We start from the raw sequence: 26,525 nt of genomic DNA, 5'->3' as shown, positions 1-26,525 counted from the left end.
GACATCACTGAAACAAAAGGTCAGCCATGAAGGGATGTGGCAGAGGTTATCATGTAGCACAGTACTAATATACTGGGGGGAAAGATTATGTCAACTGCCTGCTAAGTGTCCACATCCAGGATGCAATCTCCCCAGGGAATAAACACTCTTGGCAAGCACTGAAACCCAGAAATCTTCACAAAGCTGTTTGCAATTTGCAGCCAAAACTATCCACAAATGCTGGGAGAATAGACTACAGTCCTTGACAAACACACAACTCCAGACATTTCCAGGGGGGAAGTTTAATCTACAAGGATGTAGAAATATAAAACAAAGTATTGCTCAAAGTAACTGTTTGTCAGATCATGTGCCTCTAATTTGGTTTCCAGTGACATTACACAGCTGCAGCCAATGGATTCAAGCCAGGCCCAACAGCCACTGAAGTTCTTTTTTGTTTAAATTTAGTATCTGAACATGTTTTGCCCATCATTAAAATGGGGAGTAATTTCTCAAAAGTGAACTGTAGAAGTTACAACTGCAAAGAACTTAGGTCACCTAGTCCCATCCTCAGAACAATGTAAGATTAAAAACACATTGCAAGAAATACTGAACAGCACGGTGTTTGTTTTCCTTCCCCCCCTCCATTCCTTTTATCCTTTATTGTAATCGTTATCAGTATATTCAAAAGTTTAAAAAACAACCACAAATGCCAGTGTAAACATGCTTCAGGTATATAAGTAATACAAAGTATTGCACATACAGAAGTCCTATGTTCAGTATCTCCTTATGGTGCTATTTCATCAGAGTTGTGCAGATGATGTGATTACAATGAGCTGCTGATATTATTTCTGAAGCTGCTACACACAATAATTAAATATTTACAAAAGCTGGAAGCTCACTTTTTTTCTTCATGGAAGGGTGATTTTGCCTGGAATGTATGGGATACAGAGGTGTGCAAATACAGGGCAGGCTTGCTTTTGTGATGGAATTTATCAGCTGACGTCTCTAATCTACAAGGGATCAGCTCAAAACCATCTGGGGGAACGGAGTCTGTTAATGGTTTTCTGGGGGACTGGGAAGTTGTCAGGCCTTCCCATCCTAGGAAACAGAGGTGCTTGCTTGTGTGAGGCACACAGGTGCTTCACCTCCGTGTTCAGAGGCACATGTTTCCTTCTCTCTGTAAGTCTTGTGGGCACACTGTATCTGATAAGCTAAAGACTCCATAATGCTCTTCTTGCAAATTTGCCTTAGATATGAAGATGTAACACAGCTCCTGCATGGGTTTCCCAGTCTGCATACAAGAAATGATAAAACTGTAAAATCTTGCGTCAGACTGGCAGAACTAACAATGTCTCATACCTACTCCTATCTTGAAGTATTAGGAAGCAGAAGGCCAGTTGTTTAAAAGGAGCCAAAAAGTGGCAGAATGTTTGAGGGGATGAGGCCGTTTACCAGCTGAGAAGCTGAGATGGATTGGAAAGAAAAGGAACTCAGGAGAAAGCAAATGGTGTGTATGTTTCATAAAATGAACAACCCCTGGTGAAGTTTACACAATATTGCTAATTTCACACTCACAGACAGCACTGAAAGACTCAAGCTTTCACATAAAAATTTGCACAGATCAGGGCTTAGAGCCCCTGCTGAGATAAAGACCATTTGCTGATAGAAGGGAAAGAATGAAACATCCCTTCCTTGGAATCCTAAACCCAGAAAAGAAAAAAAATACTAAGTGTGTGTTTTTACTCTTTACCTCAAAATCTCTTTCTTTGTTTTTGTTCTTGCTTGTCTTGCTGGTATCCTTTTTTTCTGCATAAATACAAATCCTGTCACCCTTTCCTGCGAGACTTTAAAAATAATTTTATCAAGCCCTAAACTTTGCCAAAAGCATTACTTTTAAGATGCTGCCAGCTGGTAGATTGAAAAATGAAAAAGGCAAAGATTTCTTTAGGTGAAAAATTGTGGCAGTAACTGTTCCATTTTAAGAGGCAATTTCAACAAAGTAACAAGGCAAAGGCCAAGAAATTTTGCCCCAGCCCCAAATCCCCCAAGCCTTTTCAATGTCACCAGTGTGGCTGTGAAAATTTAAAATAGTGTTTCAGAAATGTCTGTATCCTGTGTCAGTGTACAGCTGCCAGCCATCAGCAAAACAAGGACAGGGTAACTCATCCCTGCTCTGTACTGTGCATGGATTTAGTTATCTGGGTGTGATACTGCCAGCTCTGGGCTGAAAGAGATACAACGTGTACTTGCTTATCATATGCCTCATCTTGTAAAGTGTTCCATAAATCTTCTGCTTTGCAAAACACCTCATAGCCAAGGAGGTTGTGGTCTGGGTGTACAATGCGTTTACTCCTCTATTTACATGCAAAGTAAGTACATGATTTCTATTATTTTTTCCTTCTCTCAAAATCTATGTTGATGATTATATCAGATACTTATTACAAAAAGAAGTGGAAAAATAAATAATTGTGCCCCATCTATAAAGGTATTTATAGATTACCTTTGTGTTTCAGAAGTACTTTCACAGTACTGATATATTGCCTGTCTCCCTGAGCCATAATTTCATAGAAGTTCTTAGGGAGGTTTCAAAGGTACTCTGCATGATACAGTAGCATTCAGAAGGTTTGTCCTGCTTCATCTTCTAGAACAATACAGCAATGAAGGCATTCTCTCCTTGAGAGATCTGGGCTTGTTCTGGAAGCATCTCAGTATACCACACGTGCTCAGAAGCATCTGCTGAAACGTAGACTGACTGAAATATGGGATAAATATTCTGTTCAGTGGAAAATATGTCTATAAGGCAGTGATAAGTTACTTTCTTTGGCAAGGATGGCCATCATGTGGCATGTTCTCAGAACATTGCATAGATCAGATTGACACCATGTCACTTGCAGGTATGAAGGAAGACTGGTTGGAAGGAATCTTTCATTTAATCCTTGTCGTGTTTCTAGTCTCTCAGGCAGGATTCTGACTTGAACTGTCACTCTCTTCCTTTATGCATCAGTAGTCTTGTTATTTGTCAGCTGTTGCCTGTCAGCCATGTCATCTTGAGGAGGTCTAGCTCTGTCAAAGAAGCCACACTGCAGAAAAAATCAACAGAAACAAAGATGTCATGGTAAGACAAACACAGGAAGACTCAGCTGCAGTTTGATTGTTCAACCTGAAATGTTGGGTACAATGTATGGCAGGCTGAGAGACTGTGAAGACATTTTATTTCTATAAAAATCATTCCCCATGAAAGTTTTAGATGCAAGGCATTGAGTTCAAAAGCACAGCTTTAAAAATCCAAATTATATGAAAGATGTCTTTACAGGAGATGTAAAGTTGGCCTGAATGCTGGTATGGACTGACTGATGCTAATGAGAAATCTGCTCCTCTCAGTTCAGCAATGTGCTCATTCACAGAAGGGCTTTAGACTGAGCAGTAATCAAAAGAAAAGTGTAATATGTGTTGGGAAATGTCCACAGGACAGTGTTGTGACCTAGTCTAAAGATCACTAACGATGAGATACGTCCCACCTTACTTAAACTGTCTAACATTCACTCTTTTAGTTGAAAGGTTGAAAGTTCAAAAGTGGTTAAAGGAAAGTACCACCAAAAGGTAATTTCTCTCCTCCTTGCATGTTTAGACTTAACTTTTTGCTGCTGCTATCTGACCAGGTAAAGTTGGGAAGTTAGCATAGGCTGTACAGCTAACCATAAACTTTAGGCAGCTGAAGACAGATAAACCATCCTAATGTAAGGAATTATTTAAATCTTATTTTTAATGTGAACTGAGATGATGGACAAAAGCTACACTAGCTCCTTGTAACATAGCAGTTTCCAGTAATCTGTCTTAAAACTTGTGAAGGGAGTGTAACAACCAATACAAAAATAGAAAACTTTAAAAAGCAAAATATATGATATACTAATATAAAAGGAAATCTTCTAAAAATTAATTCTCAGAAGTGGAAGTGTTGCTCCATGCTGACAAAAACTGGAAATTCCTGAATTATTCAGAGAAAACAAAGATAGAGTAACTTCTTTTTGAACCTAAACATCCTGAAATAGAGGATCAGAGGTCTTGGGAAATGGAGCCAAACTCAGTATGCCCATTTGTAACCAGGTTTCAATAATAAAGGAGGACTTTGAAAACAAGTTCCTTGCATAAAGGTCAATGACACTAGCATGTCAGAAATGCTAAAACAAAAAAAGACACATGTACTGTTACTTTTGCTCCAAACTGTTAAAGATCACAGAATTCTAGCCTCTCTTTTTATCTGTTAGAATCTTTCAGGATTTTTGGGTTTTTTTTTTAAGACAACAGTAACAGGAATAATGGAACATACCTTCCATAAAGCTAGGGTCAGCAGAGCTAGTACTAGTAGTCCAAGAAGTATGGCTAGTATTATAACCCATAAAGGGATCTCAAAGGAGACATTTGGGGTGGACCAAATGACAGATGTTCTGATCTGCAATGAAAGGAATACATTTAATGAACAAAAATGAAGTAAGTAAAGCAAGTCCAACAGTAGAATACAGAGGTTAGAAGCATTGATTTCAACAGCATTTTGCAGATTAGAAATACATATTGACTGAAATTTTCCCATGTTAACTTGATTTATTGTAATTTCCTTTCCATTTGATCATGATAATTACTACAAATGGAATTCACACATATATAAAAGTCTTGTCATATCAGACATACAAATAATTTTCCCATAATATAGAGTGGCAAAAAATCCTCTTCTGTGCAGATGCTTCACGAATATTCAAGGAGCAAAGTTCTGTTCACATGCTGGTGCAGCTTAGGCCAGTACACTGAACTGCACTGAATTACTCCCAAACAATGGTTGACTTTGGCCCAAACTCTTAATTCAAACCACAGTAGATACCAGCAACATTTTTCTTATTTTAATTTTTGCTGACATACCAGTATACATTTTTTCCAATGATTTCCATTTCAGTTAAGCAGTCCAAAAATGAAACTCAGGCAGAGTGTATTGTCCTTGTGATAAAGCCTAACACACAGTATGATGTTATCTTCTTTAAGAGAAGCCAAGCACACAGACCATTACCTAAACGGGGAACAAGCGTGAAACACATTCTCTCTTTGTCGGGGGCTCTACAAAGCAGCAGAGGTTAACATCAGTTATCAAAGGTTTTAATTGACTTGGCAAACTTCTCTCTTTAGACCTTCATGTGGACAAAGAGTAGTAATAACCCTTTTGTATTTCTCCTTCTGGGGACATCTATGCTCCCCTCCATACTCTCCGTACCTTGTATAAAATGTATTATATGCTCTCAGGCTCTGCTTGGAAGGCTCCTCAGTCTCACTGAGTATTTGCTCAGTCCCTGCTACTCCCAAGGGGGAAGGAATGAGTTAGGGCTTTCCTTAGCTCTTTCAACACAATTATATCCCTTCAGTCTTAGTTTATTTTCTCAAACTTTTCTCTTTGTTGTTAGCCTAGGAAGTGATTTCTCTCTGGGGTTTTCTCTTAGACCTCTCTTGTCTACTCCTAGTCTCCCTTAGGACAAGTATGTGACAGATGGAAGTTATTTGCTTTATGACATGATGAAATCAGTCTGCAAAGAAACTGAAGATACAAACTCAAATGATATTCCTCTTCTGTACTCAAGGTACAGCTAGGAAATCTACTCTTTTTAATAAGTTTCTTGGCTATGGTCCAGTCCCTAAGCTGCACTCATTGTAAATTTTCTTTCTATGTTTTTTTCTTCCTCTATTACCTTAGTGATTGATGCACTAGAAATTTAACAAAATACTAGTTTCTAATTTGTTCATTGAAGGAACAGCAGCCTAACTTTTAAGAATGCACAACTCTGTAGTTCAGCACAAAACTTTCCATTCCCATGCCTCTCATTTCTCTCCTTGAAGATGGCAAATCTAATCCTTTCTGCAACATCCAGTCCTTTCTTCTCTCGTTTTTTCTTGTGATCAGCATTCTTTCATAGACTTTTCCTTCTGAAAGCACTAGTAGACCTGTCTTCCAGCTACTGTCAGGCTTAACTGGAAGACACTTTTGAATAGTAATTTTCACTTACTTCATCTGTGCAGCCAACTGCTCCCTACTCTGACACAGTACTTATGGAGATGGCAGTCTGGTGAGCTCTACTGACGCACGTATTTTTTATAGTATCCCTATAAAAAAATCGCGGGAAACAAAATGTAGGGACAAACTTTCTGTATAGGAAACCACTTGCTTTCTACCAAACCTTACACTGAGGGTTACACAGAAAATTCCAAGACACTGCCCAGTCCTGGTGTTTGCACTTTAACATTGGCTCTGAAGATGAAGTACTTGCAGTGCTGGCCATACCATCGTTGATCTAACAAACACAGATAATATGCATCTTTGGAGCAGCTCTAAATATTTATAAGTTTAAAATATTTCAAAAAGTAATATCTAAAAAGGATAAATATGAGAACAAATTAAAGCAAGAAAGAATTACTTTAAGGAAAACAGCATTAATAAAACAACCAATAAAATGTCACCCTTATGTCCCAACAGATATCCTGATGGTCTCATCCAGTGATCAACCATGCCTTTTCAGGAATACCATTCATTTGCCAGCCTCCTCTTTGGGTTGCCTCTTAACCACTGCAAAATTTCACAGTCTCTCTGCATCATAAGATTCAGCTAGAGCAGAGCTCATTTAGTAAGGATAAAATGTTCTTGAATGGCTCAGCTTGTGTCTCAGAGTGGCATTAAAATGCAAGGGCAGAGAAAATGAGAGAAGGGTCATCTGAACTGTCTGCAGAGATTCTTCCCAAGAAAAGCCAAATAAGGAGAAAGATTAATTCAAGTACAAGGTTAACTGACCAGGGAAAACAGAAAGGATGCAGTTACAAGGGGCTGCTTGAAGCCTGTAGAAAACAATGGGCTCAGCTGTCCAAGGAAGAAAGCATCTCCATTCTGCAGCTAGAAAATCAGGAATGCAGTATGTGATCAGGCCCTGAAGGAAGACTGATCACATACAGCACAAGAGCTGGGATGTGCTAATGAAAATTCATGGGCCCAAGACAGCAAAAATGGACTGATTCAAAAAACCCCAACTCATTCACAATGTGCACTTCCTCTGCTGGCAAACTCTGAGGTACTAAACACATGAAGTTACAAATTTTAATTATTGTTTGGAAAGGACCTGACACTGTCAACATACAGACTGCATATCTTAATCATCTAAGATTTGAGCTTCACTACAGTTTCTATTCGTAACACTATCACTTGCCTGAGCATGTTGCTGTGAATCTGGAGCACTAATGTCAAAGACTATTTAACCAAACCATCTTAAAAAATATTTGTAAAACAGCAGAAAAAATAAAAGGCAAGCAGTGCTTTCTGTTATCTCAAGTTTAATGAAATGACTGACTCTATTTTACAGCAGGATCAAACCCCAGGGAAGATCCATTTACATGCAAAGACTTTATTTTGCCATTTCTGCTACTGATAGCTTCAGCCAAATTCCTAGGTGGCATTACATGACTGAGATAAATACAAGAGGAAATAGGAGCCAGCACTGCTGCTTTAGAGTGAATTGTAGAACATCAGTAAAACAACAAAAAGATTCTGACAAGCTGCTGGCTAGGTACAGATGGCTTGATAGATGGACAGTCATCCTGGGTCTAGCCAGGAAAGGGTTAATTTTTGGAGTAGCCTGGAGGGGGATGACCGGGAGGTTACTCTATAACAGCTCACATTATTACCTGAGGCAGGGGAAGGGAGTCTCTTCAGAAGTTCCTCCCAGTTAAGTAAGCCTGGCAGAGGGAGCTGTTGTTAGGGAGCTTCCCTGTCAATCTTTCCTTTCTTATACCCTCTGTCGTAAGTATTGTCGCTGTTACTGGTAATTTTCTTATCTCATTGCTGTTTCCTGTAAGTTGTTCTTATCTCAACTCATGATCTTCGTATTTTGTACCTTCAATTCTTATTTCCATCCTGTTGCAGGGTGAGAGGGATGGGAAAGCAGGGAAGCAAGCAAGAGGTGCATGGTTCAGAGAGTCACAGTGGGAGAACTAAACTGGGGAGTACCATTCCTAAACCAGGACAACAGTCTACTGAAATTTTACATCCTGAATATGGAAATTATCTGAGTGAGCAAGTTCTTGGAGTAGGAAGAAATTTTGGTTTACAAATTTCTTCAGATAGTATTTGACTGAACCACATCTGGTTCACTGGACACCAAGTCCAGTTTAACCCAATCTAAGGTAACTACTTCAGCACCACAGGTGCTGAGACAGGGGTGAAGTAAGCTCCTGTGTGGTGTTTAGGTCTGAATAGCTCATAGGGCAGCATATGATTGCACAGGAGCAGAGCAACAACTAGACTCTTAATGTGTGCCAATTCACTGTTCAAAATTAGGTAGGGTCAATCCAGACTTCAAAGCATGTTTGAGATCCTCCTGAAATCAGTGGAAGCAGACTATTTCATTAGGGATGGTAGATTCCATTAGGTTTTGGATAAAGCTGACAGAAGTGTATGCAACTACAAGTACACATGTTGCCTTTCCATGCCTTCTTTTATGTGCCACTTATAGATATTTGCTGTATTTGTGTGCTGTGTTTTCTTTCCTCAGGTTATGAAAACAGTAAGAGAAGCTAGCTCTTGTTCTGGTATCTATAGAGCACCTATCAGCAGGGATCCAGACAAGGACATGTGGATCTTCCTGAGCATGCTAAACAATTACGAGTGGTGTAGCAGCACTCAGCCTTGCTTGTGCTGCCCATGTTCAGAATAATTTCTCCCTTCCTCCTTCTGTCATTCTGCCTTTACAGACCATCAAGTGCAACTTGTGGTTTAATTTCAGTAGCTCAGCTGGAGCTTGACAAATGTTGAAACATAAAAAAGATAAGTAATTTTATAGAAGAGCAGCATATCATGTTCATAATCCTTAGAGTATAAGCCATGAGCAAAACAGACAGCAGAAATTAGGTCTATCCTGCATCAAGCAGACACTGCTGCAAAGCTGGCACATTTCTCTTCTCTTTTAGCCTGAGTGCAGCCAATGAAATATTTGCCTGCTAAAATCTTGAAACCATCCTGTCGAACCCACACCCTTTTCCCATGAATTCTTCTTTGTCTTAGGTTTTAAAAGCAAGGGGATGGTTGTGCTAAGTACTTGAGATTTATTTCCTGAGCAGGGTATTATATGTAGGCATCAGTCTCACTCCTGCCTGTGTGCATTACCAGTAGGATATAATGCCCCTGGGCTGCCCCCCTTTATACTCTACACAAAGCCTTGCAAGGCTACAAATGCAATTCTCGTGAACAGTTTGACACTGCATGTCCTGAACACCCACAGAGTTGAGGCAGAAGCTGGAGGGGAACAAAGAAACAAAACATTCCTTCAGTTTTGTCTGCCTTGTTTCACCATTTTTACAGAGGACTGTTGCTTCTTCACCCCATGCTGTCCACAACAGTTTTACACGTGATTTTGATTTAAAACATGTTTGTATTTTCAGACGGGATTTCTGTTCTTCTCCATGTGGTGGGTTTAGTACTACAGGATCAGAGCCAGGGAATGTTTCCATCTAAGGTAGCCAATATGAAGTGGATTTTTTACACAAGTGTTGTAGCATGTTGACACTGTACTTTAGATGTGTGTTAGCTTTCCTCTCTGTTCAGGACAACACTTTATGCTAAACATAGAAAACAATGCTTGCTTCTCTGTCAAGTGGGTGAGAAGCACATCTCACACACTTGAGAGGAGCCATTTGACTTCTGATGCTACTGAACATCTCACACCTTTGTTATCCAAAGGGTGCCAGAGAATGCCATCTGCCTCAGGCATTGAGATGAGGGTGAAGTCAACCCAAGAGTTATGGACAGAGCCTTTGTTTGCTGTTGGAAATAAAATCCACACTGGTCTTAGCATAGATGCTGTCAGACAGTCTTAAATTCATAACCCCTCTTGTGGTTCCATGAAAGTCATTTGTTGGTTATGAAAGTGTTCTTCTGGGGAGGCTTTTAAAAATGTGCCTTTTTAAAAATGTGCCATAGTTAAGCTCACTGTAAGCATATAAAATAATTATTAGGGCTTTTGCCACTGTACTTCATCCAGTTTGGATTTTGCTTCTGATTTTGGTGTTAGTGTGTCTTGAAAATAGCCTTTGATTCCTCTGAAAGGGAGCACAAAGCAGAGAGAAGCACATGAAGTAATCAGCTGTTTCCTGGCATTTCCTTATGTAGAGATGGGAGTTAGGTTTGACTGGTGCAAGCTTCCATCACCTGTGGTCAAAATTCAGTGCATGCCAGTGGGATTCTCACAAAGTTATTTTTTTCTCCATGGTTCTTTAAAAGACATATTTCAAAAAATAAGAATAACTTCTCCATAATTTATTCTGCTGCTTTAAGAAACAGCAACTAAATTAATTATTATTCTAGTGCTACTGCTTTTGCTGCCCATGATGACCTTCCTTTAGTCCAGAAATTTTCTTTACAGAGGCCGAGAAACAGGAATTCTTCTCTACTCCTACATGTCCCCATCCAACCATTACAGCATGATGTTCTTATATGTTCTCGAAAATACTCAAAATAGAATGTAAAACCTCCCTCAAGCTTGAAGTCACATTTATAATTACACATTAGAAATGTTTATGCAAATATATTTCATGAGGAATATAAGCTTGTTTAAAGTGCTATCAACATGTAATAACTAAAAAGAATTATAGGTCCTAGTCTGAAACCAATGTTACTCACTGGAGGACACTGGTCAAACAGTTTAGACTAAAGGCATCCACAGCAAAAATCCTATCAAACGTTTAAGAAAATCAACCATATTTTATTCAACTCCCAAACTGGCTCAAGAATCATAAATTAAAATAAAGCAAATTTCTGCCTATTCTAACTTTGTACTTTTTGCAATAAAATGTACTTTCATGTTGCACATGAAATTCACCAAGTAAGACAGTATTATTTACCATAATACTACTTGTATTACCATAATACTACCATAATACTACTAGCAAAAAATGAAAAATTTTCTCTTGAATGAAATAGCTGTTAGCAAGGAAATTCAACCAGTTGTATAATATATGGTTGCAATTCTAAAACTATCAAAATTAATGGAAATACTGTTATGAGTTGTCAGTGTATTCTAGTTTAAGCTCCATGCTAACTTTCTGTTTGATGCATTTTCATTCTAATATTTTACTATCAAAGATTCGGATTTTCTTACATTTAACTAATGTTTCACACACCTTTGTATCATGACTCTGTCTTCAAGATCTGTGTGTCCAAGACCTATATTCCATGATGATAAAGTCCTTAGAGCTACAAATAGGACTATGTGGCTCTGTAGGTTATTGATGTGTATGGGATTATTCATGCCATTAAAACTTAAAGTAAATATCAGCCTGCCTAATTGGAATCCAGCCCTATATGAATCAAATTAAGGACATATGCTCTATTCTTTAAAGTATATTATCTTCTTTATATAAACTTTAAAGTGCTAGCTGATTATTAGATGTCTACCTTTGAAAATTGATTTTAAAAATATTTAAAAATTTCTTCCACTTCCACCCTTTCATTGTCTGAAGGAAAATCATAAACCTTTAAATAAATCTTTGGAAGCTTTTAAAACACAACTAGTGATCTTGTTCAGAAGGAGCAAAAATATTCAGCTTTGCCCAACTTCAAGGAAATATTTCTTCTTGCAAGTGGAACATCAAAGAACTGGTGCATATAACACATCAAGCTGTAGAGCTGGCAAGCATCCACTGCCATGTCCAGATATGAAACGACATAAAAGCGTTATCATTTTTCAACATTTTACAGTTGCCATTACAGGCATTTTGCTGTAAATCATCTGCTGCAAATAACAAGCTTTATACTGGCTGGAGTAAGAGAATGAAATGCTTATCTGATCATTTGGTAGATCATCTGACACTTGTTGAGAACAGCAGGCTATCACCTGGGGTAAAGCACTCCAGTCCAGATGAAGGCCCCACTATCAACAGAACTCTGCACATGTGTTTCTGGTATGGAACACATGCTGCAAGAAAATAAAAAGAGCCTGAGTATATCTGTCAGCTTGGTGCCTTTGAACCTTTCTGGATGAATACTGCACTAAGCACCAATCCTCTCTAGTGAAATCAGGGTTCTACTGATGATGGAGGTTCGAGTCACCGTGCACACAGAACCAAGATTTTACCTTGTGTCTTCCCAGAGCAAGTATCAATCAACCATTCAATCCGTGCATGTACAAAACAAAACTTTAAAGCCTGTATCCTCTAAAATATACTCAAAGTAAGCTCTAAAGTGTATTATTCTGTTGGTTTTCTATGTAAGATAGTATTCTGTCCCTACTGCTGTATCTCAACTGACTGATAGGATGTATTTCCACCACAATTCAATTTCCACCACAATTCAACTTGGCAAAGTTTGAACTGAGCTTACCTTTTCAAAGAAGGACTGTAACTGATGAATATTTATAAAGATAAGAATATTAAGCCTTAAAATTTCAGATTACTCTTATACTAGAATCAATTTTTGCCCTCACATTTTACTTATCTTTATCAGTAATGACAAAATAGAGTGAATTTTAACCATGGTATTAGACGCCATAAGAAACAAATTACTTTAAAGTGCTCCTCAAACCCAATCCTTTGCATCAACAAACAATTAAATCAGATTTATGCCTCCAAAATTAATTTTTCATATAGTACTCCAGAGCCATATAAATCTTGGTCAGCAAATAAGTTAAGTACGTTAGCATCCATCTATCTATCTATCTATCTATCTATCTATCTATCTATCTATCTATCATCTATCTATCTATCTATCTATCTATCTATCTATCTATCTATCACTTCTGTAAGGATTACCAAGTAAATTTGTATCTTTGCACTTGATGTGCTGTGAGGTGGCAATCCTAGAAAGGCATACAGACCTTCCTGAAATCAGGGTATCAAAGAAGCTTAATACATATAGAGAGAAGTTGCTGTAGATAATACACAAGCTTGTGTGAGACAACTGCTGACTGAGAGAAGAGTGAGCTCTCTAAACCTGACAGAAACATGATTCTGGATTTTGCATAAAAATTTCCTCCAGATTTTTTTTTACCCCAAACAAAGTAACTAGATACTTGCTTTCATAGTTCTGTTTTCTTTTGGGTGAAAAATCCATCCAAATTGCAAAAAAAACAGTCTGCACATTAGTTCAGTAAGAAATTATTTTAAAATGTAGTAAGAATCATGTATCATCAACTTCCACAGAAAGCAATGAAGTTATTTCCTTTAGGTATTACTTCAGGAATTTACACTAGAAACACAGGAAAGACCAATCTCAATATTTTCATCTATAAGAACTTTCACAGCTGTGATGAGAGTGACCAAATACATGTGCTTCACACAAAGATGTAATTTTAAGTTACTTACTGCTATGCTTCCCTCAGGGAGCTTTGCTGGTTGCACTTTATATGGCATGCTCTTAACTTCAAAGGAAACATTGGAAGAAAGACTGTAGAGATAATTTTTTCTCTGAAATGATAGAAAAAAAGAAATTATTAAACCCCATGTCTATATTTAAAAGCATTATGAAAGATAAGCAGACAAAAAAACTCCAGATCACTGATTTCATAAGTCAAAGATGGTTTCTTTTGGTGAAGAATGCAGGAATTGAGACCTGTATGTGTTCATGAGATAAATACAGCATAAAGCTGCAATACAAAGGCCACATGTTCAAACTGGGGAAGAAGGGTTAGATATACAGAAAGATACATAAAGTTGTTTCTCATATTTCTCTCTGAAATTGGTGAGTTGAAAGCATGGGTGAAGTTTATGGGGTGTCTATGTTTTAAACCCTCACTCTGCTGAACAAGCTCAACAACCAGCATGGGTAAACTGAGAACATTTGCAGGCCTATGTTGAGACCAGGCTGGTAGAGCTTCCTGATAACATCAAATAAATGGCTGTGCCTTCCCACCAAACAATAGAAGAAACAACCATCTCTGAACTTCATTTACACAGAATCACAGAATAGTTTGGGTTGGAAGGTCCCTCTGGAGATCAGCTATTCCAACTCCTCTGCCAAGGCAGTCACCTAGACCAAGCTATACTTAGAGCTCAAAAATCCTATTCACTTTGGTTGTTTACTAAGTTGTATCAATGTGAGAGGAATGAACAGCAGCAATTGTTTGACTGGCCACCTAGTAAAATATTTATATAGCTGTCATTAAGCATTTCATCAAAGATGTGCAGACAAAATGTGCAATTGATTTTCTGGGTGACACTACATGGCAACTCATCTTGTATATCCCTTCCTGTGTAAATCTGGGTAGTGATATGGATCTTCTTTGAAAATGCTTCAAAATTCTCTGAGAAGCATTAGATTGTTAAGTGCTAATATGGTCAATGGAATTCAGAGGACTACGAGTTATGACTGTTATATCCTTTTTCTATATTATCATTATCATTATTATCATTATCATCCTATTTTTGCTACCTGTCTCAATCCCTTATGAAATATGATGATCAGATTTCAACAGAGTACTTGGCTGTTGATTTACAGAAAGACAGAGCCTTGTAACTAAAGCAGCCTTCCCTTTTGTCACCAGCTTTTTCAGTCTAGCATATTTGGAACACCGTTGTCGCTTCCTGAATCTCCTTCTGCAAAACCTTCTCATTCCTTCTATTTCTCACACATTTAGGAGTTCTTCTCCATTGACAAGATTCGGTTCCTGTGTGATTGTTCAACATCTTTTCCTCAGTTTTTCCCTGTATTTTCCTGTGGCATCAAAAATATAAACCCTCTCAAAGAATTGCCTTTCCTCTTTCAGCTGTTTTGTTGAGCCAAGACTGAGGTAAAAAGACCCCTTAATAATTTGGGCTACTATTTCTTTCCTTCACTGATGGAAAAAGGTTTGTTTGTGAAAATGACCTGAAATAAGCATAATATAAGCCTGGGAGCCAGTGTGGATGCATTCGAATGATCATGGCCCAAATCAAAGTTTTCACAGAACTGTGGTTGGAGAGCATATTTGGAATTTGTTTCCTCCAAGCACAGGCACAGTAGAATCAACTAGAGCAGTATGCTCATGACCATGTCCAGTTAGGGTTTGAATATCTCCAAGAAAGGAAACTCCAAATCTCAAGAAGCAACCTATTCCAGTTTTTTACTACCCTCCAAGTAAAAAAAGGGATTTTTTTTTAATGTTTAAATGGAATTTCCTGTATTTCAATTTGTGCTTCATCCCTGTTCCTTGATGTTGACAAGTGTGTTCTTTACTCCTACCAATCAGATATTTACACATGCTGATGAGATCCCTCCTGAGCTTTCTCTTCTCCAGACTGAACATTCCCATCTCTCTCAGCCTCTCTTGGTGTATATCGAATGCTCCAAGCCCTTAATCATCATTGTGGCTTTTAGCTGGACTTGTTCCAGTATACCCACAACTCGTCTCAGGTAGCCCAGGACTGAACTCCAGATCTGTTTTATCAGTGCTGAGCACAGAGGAAGAATCAATTCCCTTGGCCTGCTGGCAACGCTCTTCCTAATTCAGTCCAAGAGGTTGTTGACTTTCTTTTCTGCAAGGGCACACACAGTGGCTCATGTTCAACTTTGCATCCCACAGGACTCCAAGATCCTTTGCTAGAACACTGCCTTCCAGCTGGTTGGTTGCACCAGTACATAGGATTACTCCTCTTGTGGTACAGCACTTTGCATTTCCCTTTGTCACACTTTATGAAATTCCTGCCAACTCACTTCTCCAGCCTGCTGCGGTTCCTCTGAAGGGCAGTACAAAAAACTGGTGTATCAACCACTCCTTCCACTTCACTACCATCTGCAAATTTTCAGGCTATCAGGCCAGTAAGCATGTTATCCCTTTTGTAAAGCCATCCTGACAGCTTCCAATCATCTTCCTGTCCTTGAGATGTTTGCAAATGGCTTCCATGTTTTTTTCTCCATCACCTTCTCTTCTCAAGGACTGAAATAATGTTGACTGACCTATAGTTCTCTGAATCCTCCTTGAAGACAGGTGTTACCATTTGCTTTCTTGCAGTTTTCAGGAACTCTTCCCAGTCACCATGAACTTTCAAAGATAACTGAGAAAGGGCTCACATTCTCATTGCCCCTCCCTTAGGACTTCTTTGTGTATTCCATCAGGTTCTTTGGATTTTTGTACATCCAATTTGTTTAAATGTTCCCCTATCCTTATATCTACCTGCTGAAGATAAATGTTGATATCTGCAAGTTTCCTCTCTGGTTGCAGAGACCTTGGTTTACTGTTTGCAGATTTTCCCCATAAAGACAAAAGTGATGGAGGGAGGCCCTGGGTAATTCAGCCTTTTCTATGTCCCATTCAGCAGAAGACCCATATTTTCCTTAGTCTTCTTTTGGCTGCTGATATACTTACAGAAGTATAGTAGGCTTAGTGCTAGGCTTAGGTGCTGGTGGGCTTCTGCTTTCCCATCTCTGTCCCTGCATTCTCAGACACTCTACATTCCTTATCCAACCCCTGCACAGGGTCAACTGACTCTGCTTCCACCTCTTTTATGCTTCACGGAATCATAGAATCATAAAGATTGGAAAAGACCTCCAAGATGATTGAGTCCAACCTTTAACCTATCACCATCTTTGTATGTTTGAGTTGTAGCAAGATGACAAAACTCCACTTATCAGGAAGGACAGTTCTTGAGCTTAAAGGATGATGATCCTGGAGAATCAGTAGTTCTTCGGGACTTCTCTTTTTTTTTCAGGGTAATCTCCCATGGACTTCTTCCAAACAGATCCCTGTAAAGGGTGTTCTCCTGAGCACCAGGGTTGTAGTTCTGGTATTTGCCTTGTCCATTCAGTCTCCTTTTAAAAAACTAATTTTCTCTGCAAATATGTGAGGGTGATAAAATGCCAGCACATTTATTGCCTTCTGGAACTAATTTGGCTATGCCATAATTTTGTTCTTTTAAAATATTGAGAGCAGCTGGATGGTTATTATCAGAAAATTCAACCTCTTCTTGGGGCCTATACTAGGAAAGAGCAATACTAAAAAATCTGTCTTGAACAACTACACAGGCATAGTCAAATCAGCTGCTTAACATAGCATCAAATGAAAGGGAACTATCAATATCTATCTGTTTCTATCAATAGTATTTGAAATGAAAAATTAGGCTTGGTAAATAAGTAGTTTTATACACATTCATGGTGCTGATCATTTATGAGGTGATATTCAGAAAAATAACTACTCAAGACATTCTTCATATTTTATTCTTCAGCACTAGATTCCTCCTCACACAAAATCTCAGCATGTTTCTGTGACTATGCATTCAGAAAAAAAGCCTGAAAAAAACCTTGTATTTTCAATCCTAAGCAATTCATATCAAGCAGGATTCTGGATTTGATTATATGATTTATAAACATAATCTGTAATAGAGAGAGCAGAATATGTTATATTATTGAAGAAGTAGACATTAGACATTCAGCCGGATTGGCTAAGGTACAGTAAAGGCATTAACTCTGTTGAAACCTCCTATAAAGGAAACAGCAGTAGTGGAAAAATAAAGCCTTTCACCTACTATACATGGCTTATTTCATTTTCAGCTTATATCAGCAACAAGAACATCAGAGGAGGGCACTTCCCATGGATTAATGCTTTGTTTGGGTTAATAAGCTTGGGCTGTGACCACAGCTATCAACTCATCTCAACCCTTGATTAGCTTCTGGAAATGCTGGAATACAGGAATGGAGACTATAAAAGACTAGAGAGTATTTTCCTGCATTTACAGAATTATGTGTTTGTGGCAAAGGACTTGAAAACAATGTGGTCAACATTGGCTGCAAACAGGATTCTTACTTGTACTAACACCTTTGAGATACAAGCAGCTGTATTTCCCACAGTCTTTTTTATAATTCTCAAGCCAATTGCAAGAAACAGCATTTCTTTACCATATCATTTTTTAAATAGCATATGTTTAAATATTCAGTATTTACTGGAAGCTGCAGGACTTGTGGTTTGAAATTCAAGCTGAGGACTTAGTCATGGCTCAGAGGAAGGAGAAGAAAGAATCTGGTATTTGTGTCGGTGCTTAATGATCAGCAGTCGAGAGCCCAGCCTTAACTACACTGGTCTTTTGTGGTTCCCCTTGTGTTAGAACAAGCAGAACCTGATCTTGTGCTCGTTGCTGAGACAGTAGTTTGCAATATTCTGGGAAGCAGGCAAAACACGGTTATCCCCTATGTTGCCTGGGTAGCAGATCCTGATGATGTACTTATTAAAGCTTCTCTCTCTACATGCTTTTGTTTCACAAATAGATTTTTAAATTGAAGTCTTTGTTTTCTTTAAAAGTTGCAAGACAAAAAAGCCAGAAATGAAGGAAAGTGTTCCCAATAAATATTCAGTGCAGTGTTTTCCTAGATACAATTGAGACCAAAATAATGTGAGAAGTGATGGAAAATCTTTGACAATTTGAAAGAAGTGGGATGCTGGTGCTTTCTGCAGGAAGCTCAAGCACAGACCTACTGACCCTCCCAAAGCATCTCTAAGGCATGTGGGCATCCTGGTCAGAGAGCACACTGAAATGCAGGGACAAATCTGGATCCCAGGGAGCTAGACTGAGGGTAGGAGGAACAAACCTTTAGCAGCTTAAAGACTGGCAGATCATTGCTGCTCTGCAAGTTTGAAGAGTTCAGTTACTGGACAGAGTTCCCAGAATGACTCTGCTCCATTGCCTCTATGGAGAATTGTTCAGGTTCTTAGAAATCCTTTTTTTTTCTGCTTAGATGTAGCCCAGTGAAGTCTCCCTAGCTGAAATGCACATACTTCCCCTATGGCAAGTGCATGCTGTGGTAGTATTTTCATCCCAAGAACTTATGACTTTTGCACATGGAGTTCAGTGCTGTTACAACAATACTGGCACTGCTTGATTAAAATCGGTTTCCCTTTGTATCTGCTGGAATCTGGCACACTTTAAAAACAGGAGGGTAAGCAATACCTTTTAAATACATGCTTTGGGAATTCATTAGCTTGCTTTCTTTGACCAATACCTCCCAAAACCTGAACTGCTGCCAACAGAGTAGAGAGTGGAGCTCATACAACTACTTCTTCTCAATAATTTGTTTAAAAATGTATATGTGACTCTGTACACATGGTAAAATGTATTTATGCTATTTGTAGCAAGAGGATATCTCTACCCAAACATAGCTGTGACCAAAGAAAATACTCTGAAAATCAACACATCCTTCTCTTTATCATTATATTCTTACACCTCCCATATTGTATTTTTTACATTCATTTTGACAGCCTATTTTAAGTTATAATGGAGGCAGCTATTTTGTTGTGATTCCAAATGATTTCAATATAAATATTATAATGGTTATCAATCTAAGATGTTTATTTCTTCATATACCTAATGTTACCTATACTGTAGCACATCTAGGAAGAGTCTCATATTCTGCTCTTATAAAAACTGAAAATATTCTAAATAAAAAGGAATGAAAACAAAACTAGCACATACCCAAAAGACCTCCAGTTAGTTCAGCCCTATGCAAATGTCTCTTTTTTTCTAGCCTTCATTCCACGTAAACAATCAAATCAAGTATAATACAATATTTTGGCCACAACCAAAGTTTTGGGTTTTACTCATTTTTTTTTTTTTCAAATAACAACAGTGTTTTGATGCAACTGAAATTTTTGTTGATGACTTCCTCCTTTTGTTATTATATGTGCCTTGAAGGGCAGCACATCAAATTTTTGGCTTTTAATTCTCAGTCTGGATTAAAATAATCTACTTAAACATCCATATATGGCTTATATATGGAAATGAAGGAGGACACAAGATGTCTCTCTCACTAATTTTTCTGATTCACCACTTCCATCCACACACAGGGAATTTAGGTTTGCTGCAGAATTATTCTTTGAAAATACTAAGCAATCTTCCCTTGACTGAAATGTTTTCCACTGGACACAGAAAGAGGTTCTGGGCTGGAGGATGCTGAGGATAGGAATTATTGTTCCTTGGGGTCATATTCCACTTACAGATCGATTAATTGCTCCCACAACGAAAATGAGAGGAAGAAAAGTGAACAAATAAAAGACCTTGTACAAGAAGATCTCTCACCTGTCTCACATCACCTCCACCAGTTCACCTCTGTTCTGAGCTCCAAGCCTCTGCCAGCACACATGTGCTGCAGTCTGTGTGGCCCCACTGCACAGACTATCTGCATTCTTCCTCTAATGGCCTTTGTGCAGCTGAACTGAATCCTTACCACAAAAGCATTACCTGGCTTAGAGAACTTCTACCACACTAAAGAGGCTCTGAGTTCACCAGTAATAACATACAGAGATTCTCAACAAAATTTCTCATTAGAATGTGCACTTCAACAATGGTGACAGCTCCAGGTTCCAGGCAATGAAGGCAAAGGTGAGAGGATACCAGGACTAGGAGAACTTGTAGCTGCTGGTCCAAACCAAGGTATTACATCATGGTCTTCCTCATTTTCTATATCCTTCCAGACCTCTCAATTTCTTTTTATATCCCTGGTGTAGCTTCAGCAGAAGGGAACACCATCATTTTATAAAGCAGGGATGTGGGGCTTCTCAGGCTGAGTTTGAATTGAATTTGTGTCTTCCAGTCCTGAATTCTCTAATCACTGGACTGCCAGCTCTTGCTTCTGGCAATTAATATGGAATAAACCAAGTCCTCTTAAAGTATTTAATCTAATTCTACAGGTGCCTTCTAAACAATTTTTGGATTCTGTATTCAGAGAGGGTGGACATATTCCTGCTAAATTCTTATATGGGTGTCTATCCTCCTGATAAGGAATAGCCCTCATGCACCAACCTGATGGTTAATGCAAGTCACTTTGTCCAAGGTATCTCATTTTCTCCATGTGCTGAACAGAAGTTAAGATAAGAGTGCTGCAGCACACATCACAGTTAATATGCCAAGCATATATTTACGTTTTTAGGCATCTAAAAAGAAACAGGATCAATGCACATTCGGAAACATTGAAATAATGAGTATTTAACAGAGAAACCAAAATATGACTTTGGGTACCAAGAGAGCACCAAAATGCAGTGGTGCTTCTCTTGCTTTTCAACTTTTTCTGATTAAAACTAGATTTTTCTCCCTTCTAACTATTAAAGTTCCTGTGATCAGGAGTGCCAAATTCACGTATCTGGAACTGTCAAAAAGCCAACAGAGAAACAATACAATTATATTCACTAACATTAAAAGAAAATACAATTAACCTCAAACTTCTTGGGAACCTTACACACCCTCTGTGGTTTTGTACATTACTGCCTCCACTACCTCTCCCAGAAGATTTGTATCATTATGAGAAATTTCCAGTACAGGATGAAACAGTAGCTAAGAATGCACTGAGTTCCATATCCCACAACGCTGTAAGTTCCAAAGAGCTTGGAGCCTGAAGGTTGCTACAAATCAGACAGATTATACAGATTCATCACTTAGAAATGCATTTTCAAAACAGATGTTTCACCAGACAACTCTGAGTCTTATATTAAAAAGTACCCATCCATGCAAAGAATACTGCACCAGACCCCTTTGGGTCTCCCTCAGATGACTCAGAAATATGATTAGACAAATGGGGACATAATGGAGCCCCATCAGAACACAACGTAACATGACCATGTAAGGCTGTTTCTGTTTTGAACAAATCAGGCTATTATTTGCCTGATCAGCAAGTCTGAATCCAAAAGCCAGCTTTACTAGAGAGTTCATATTTACAGCCAGACTTTGAAGTTACTCCAAAAAAGTATGTGATTCTTCTTGGCCTTTGCACAATGTCTGTCTCTATCTTTGTTGGCTGGTTGGGAAATCTGGGCTGCTTTATTTATTCCAATGTGTCTAATCACTGCACGTCATTTAACTGTTATTTGTTATGGGAGTTTGGGTTTTAAGGTTACAGGTTACAACTGTCAAGAGACAAAAGGGTCAGCTGCTGTCAGTTAAACTAAGTGGAAGAGGAAGGAGTCACTCAATACATGACAGGCCTTTTGTGGCAACACAATACACATGTTTGCCCATGTAACTTCAACGAAAACATTAATTATTTCATCCTAGCATAAATTAATCACTTGCAATAAAATCCTTCTCAGGTTTGCATTAGCATGTCTTTAAGAAGAAAATACATCCTGACACTGTGTTCTCGACTTTAATGAGCACAAACAATATCTTCTGCAAATCATCATGTCTTCATTTACATTATAACACAGTTGAGGAATGTTGCATGTCACCATTATTCTGATTTCTTTGGCATATGAAAACTTTTACATTAACTTTTACATGAACTGCAATGCTTCTCTAGAGACTTTTACCCTAAGTTGCTTTACAAAAGCATGACAGTGGGGCTCAGTCTGGCCCTTGAACAGACCTTCCTGATTCACAATAATCTCATCCTGATTATTTTAACTGCATTTTAATCCTCAGTTTGAATCTGCAGATTTCAGCCTAGTTAACAATGGTTGCAGAATTACTAAGAGCAGATTGTGTCCTTTTTAGGAAACTAATTATGTTCTACAGTCTTTTATGGTGATGGTTGTGTAACTGTTAATTTTAAAAGAGGCTGTGAAAAAGGGAACTGTTTTGAGATGAGTGGAAGGAAGACAATGAGACCCTAGGACACTATTTACTGTCTTCAAGTTTGCATGTGAAATAGGGATCACGTTATTCTGGCAGCTAATTAGACATAAATGGGGGGATGCAACGTTCTCTGGAAACCACCTTTTTCTACTTAGGAAAAAAATTCTGTTGCTTTGAGTGCAGTTTTTCTGATTCCTAACAAGACTTGCAAATTTCTATTCAAAGGACACAGAAATGTTTACAGGGAAAAGGTAAAATCACAGCCCATAAAAAGTCTTGTTTGATAGCAAGGATATGTAAGGTCAGTGGAGTAATCTGGTTGGAGTGTTTGCCATGAGGTCTTTCCACCCAGTTAATCTACAGGATGGCTCACCCTTGTCCCTGCCCACAAACCAGTGTAATCTCTGCCTGGAGCTCACTGAGCGAAGGGAGGAGCAGGCAAAGCAAGCAGGATTTATGAAAGAGCAAAGAGGAGCTAAAGGGACTGCAGCACTGGCATTGGCTGGTGTGTTAGCACACACCCATGTCCCAAGGCCCAGCTTTGACCCTTTTCCCCATCCAGATCAGAGAGGGAAGATGTTTCAAATCAGCTGGATAATGTGTCCTCTGAAGACACCTTTCCGTCTTGTCACTGTCTACAGAGTTAGCAACCAGCTTTGGCATCTAACTTTCAGATTACTAAAATTTCAAAAAATGAGTTCCACTGCTCTTGCATTAAACATGCCACTGAATTTCATGCAGTTATACTTGTTCTGAACCTATGTCAGGCTAACTAACGTTACACCCCAGAAAAACATTCTGTTTTTACTAAGAGTGATCAAAAAAAAGGAGATTTTGCGTCTTCTGTAGTTAGTTTATTTCAATTGCTACACATCTCCTGTCACAGCCAAAAACTCAGAGAAACTGTTTCTCCTTAATTTTGCTTAACTTTAATCTCTTACAGATATTTCTTGATATCTAATAAACTAGACTTAGGAAAATCCTAATGAGGCTAGTTTCCACTGAAATAGCTGTAAATAGCCTAGAAGTTTCATCTAAAGATCTGTGCACAGGATTTCTTCATGAAACCTTCTTTTTGAACCTTACAGAGTTAATTGTATTTCACCAGCAGAATGATGAGAAGAAAGACTTGACTGGATCTGGAATACATCGGGCTCAGTTCCCAGTAAGGAAGGTAGCTGAGGGAGCTTTATCTTTTGCTTGGTGAAGAAAATGATGAAGATCCTCTGTGTTATTGCTTGCTCACTGCAGTGCTCAAAATTGTCACACATTGCTCCAGTCAAGGATAAAATCTCTACCTCTCTGCCTGTCTCTGCGTGTCAGGAACAGAGAACCAGTGCAGTGAAGTTCTCACCTGAACTTAACAGGGACTTAGACAGAGAACAGCAGTCTCTTAATGGAATTGGGAAAAAACGGAATCAAATGCCCATTCCATTTCCCAATAGATATGTTTCTTCTATAGCTGCAGAGATGGTTACATACCAGTGCTTTCTGTCCTTTGCAAAAGTTTGCACAAAACAATGTCCATGCCAATTCCCAGATTTGAAAGGACAAAGAGACATCCAAGCTGTCTTCCTTTTGGGCTTAAATTTGAACCAGACCTTGCCTTTTTTTTTGCACTAGCAGATGACTCACTCAGCAAACCTAAATGAGGTACATCCAGTCTAGAGTATCTAGACATATCTAACATTTTTAAAATATGCTTCCTCTTAAAAGCATTTTATTTGTGTTAATGGAACTGAAGAAAGGATATGAAAGTTTCTTGGGATTGATTGCTCATAGAAAGAAAATGCACTGACAAATCAGGAATTAGTTCACTTAGTATCTGAAAGGATGCCCTTTGCTACTGAGAGAGACAGAAATCTTTTTTCTTCAAGCAAGGCCAGATAGTGAGGACAGAACTTAAGTGCTCCTCAGTCATAGTGGTCCTACAACAGCTTTTGGAGAAGAAACACAGAATGTGACCTGGCCTCGTGACAGATAGGTAGAAAAACCTTTCAAGTCATCCTTTCAAGTAACCACTGCCCTAGTCCTGTACACCAAGAGAGACCAATGACCTCCCAAAAGTTTGCACCCATTATGGATTTGGTTAGCTACTGAGCTGACATTCAACTTTCTGGAAATATTATCCTATCTGCTCTCATTTCTGCAGGAAAGCAAGTGAGGATGAATTTCTTTTGTCTACTTGCATATTTGAGGGAAGGGAGAAATTAACTTCAAAGGCATGAGGAGCTTAATTTAATACTGTAAACTGAAGATCCTCAATAGTTCTCTTGCTAGGGTAAGAGGTACCCTGCACGTAAGGAATTCTTTTCCCACAGCTGTGGGAACACAGGCAAGGTTCTTGCATTCCAGATGGAAAGACTGGGGAATTTTGGATTCCTTAAGAAACAAGCCAGTAATAAATCAGCTTGATCAAGACAGGAGATGCAGGTATTTCTTAATAACAGCAAATGGAATTATAAATTTTTCAGTGCATTTTCCAGTGTTTAAGGTATGATAACTACACAGTAAATACAGACAAATGGCCAGCTGTAAGGTAACAGCTCACAGTATAATCCCTCTGCCTTACAAAATCATAGAATAATTTGGGTTGGAAGGGAACTTTAAAAGTCACCTGCCATAAGCCTGGACATCTTCAATTAGTCCAAGCTGCTCAGAGTCCAATCTGACCTTGAATGTTTCCAGGCATGGGGCATCTGCCACCTCTCTGGGCAAACTGTTCCAGCATTTCACCACCCTCATTTTGAAACACTTCTTTCTTGCATCAAATCTAAATAGATCCTCTTGGAGTTGAAAACCATTACCCCTTGTCCTATTGCAACATGCCCTGCTAAAAGATTGGTTCCCATCTTTCTCAGAAGACCCCTTAAGGTACTGGAAGGTGCTATGAGGTCCTCCTGTAGCCTTCTCTTCTCCAGGCTGAACAACCCCAGCTCTCTCAGCCTTTCCTCACAGGAGAAGTGTTTTATTCTTCTAGTCATCTTTGCGGCCCTCCTCTGGGCTCACTCCAACAGGTCCCTTTATGCAGTGTGAATATAATCCTGAGAGCAGAAGTTGGAAATGCAAGAATTTGCAAAGAGAAGTTTTATTTTTTTCCATCATCTACACTGCCCCTTTTAGCAGTAAGACAAATTGTCACTACCTGAGCGCCGTGTATCACATGAGCTTGATGCATACTACTCTTTCCTAGATTAACAGAGACTGAATAACAATGACATTTTATGCTGGACATGGTGTACATGATACACTGTTTGGCTCCAAGAAAAACCTTCCATTAGAAAAGAACATTTGGGTCAGTCCAGGAAAGCAGAAACAAAACCAGGAAAGGTATATAAAAATAATCTTGGAATCTTCAAGTAGGATTCAGGACATAAATTTGAGAAGGAGTGATAGCAAGAAAAGTAAGCAGCATCCAAAAAACCTGGACAGGAACCAGTGAGATGTTTTCTTCAAAGAAAATGGTAACAAAAAGTATTTACATTTGCCCCATCTAATTTAATAATTTTTATTTTAAAATATCTGCTCAAATAAAATATGTTTTTATGTGTGTAGAGAAAGAGATGTTTGTGTGCATTACCTCCAGGAATGTTTGTGCCCAGAGCCGGGATCTGATTTTTAGTGCAGCACTCTTTCCTCTTTCCAGCTGTCCCACAGTGCACGAGATTAAGACACACTTCACATTTGTACAGTTCTGAGAAAAAAACAAAGGGAAGTCATACTTATGCTTTGAAAACAAAATAAATTTCAGATGCTGTAAATAAGCAAAAACAAATAAACTTTTCCTTAAAGAGCTAAATAGTCTGAAATCAGTAATTTCAACTAATATATATGAGACAGCCCATGAGTCATTGTGATAACTCTAAACCAAGGAGCAGATTCTTTTTGAATGACCAATGAATACAAACACCTACCTATAGTAAAGAAAATAAAAAGTAATGATTTTCAACAGTGTCTGCTCTAAAGAACTCTTAAAATGTCCAGGCACTTACCAATCCTTTGAAGCATGTGCT

General features: G+C 38.5%; 1 protein-coding gene across 1 annotated transcript in view; it reads right to left on the bottom strand.

Annotated features, from left to right (window-relative positions):
* Positions 1-265: 265 nt before the first annotated feature.
* Positions 266-26,525, bottom strand: part of ITGA8 (integrin subunit alpha 8) — a 112,542-nt gene continuing 86,282 nt past the window's right edge. Inside the window, exons 27-30 of the mRNA XM_038161336.1 lie at positions 26,093-26,206; positions 13,351-13,452; positions 4,307-4,429; positions 266-3,059 (exon numbers count right to left, since the gene is read on the bottom strand). Of these exons, the coding sequence (XP_038017264.1) occupies positions 2,973-3,059; positions 4,307-4,429; positions 13,351-13,452; positions 26,093-26,206 (426 nt within the window). The 3' untranslated portion in view covers positions 266-2,972. The remainder of the gene's footprint in view (positions 3,060-4,306; positions 4,430-13,350; positions 13,453-26,092; positions 26,207-26,525) is intronic.

The sequence above is a fragment of the Motacilla alba genome, chromosome 2, assembly GCF_015832195.1.
Source record: "Motacilla alba alba isolate MOTALB_02 chromosome 2, Motacilla_alba_V1.0_pri, whole genome shotgun sequence".
NCBI classification, from domain to species: domain Eukaryota; kingdom Metazoa; phylum Chordata; class Aves; order Passeriformes; family Motacillidae; genus Motacilla; species Motacilla alba.
Note: the sequence above shows the minus strand (reverse complement) of the source record. Positions and strands in the feature narration are given on the sequence as shown.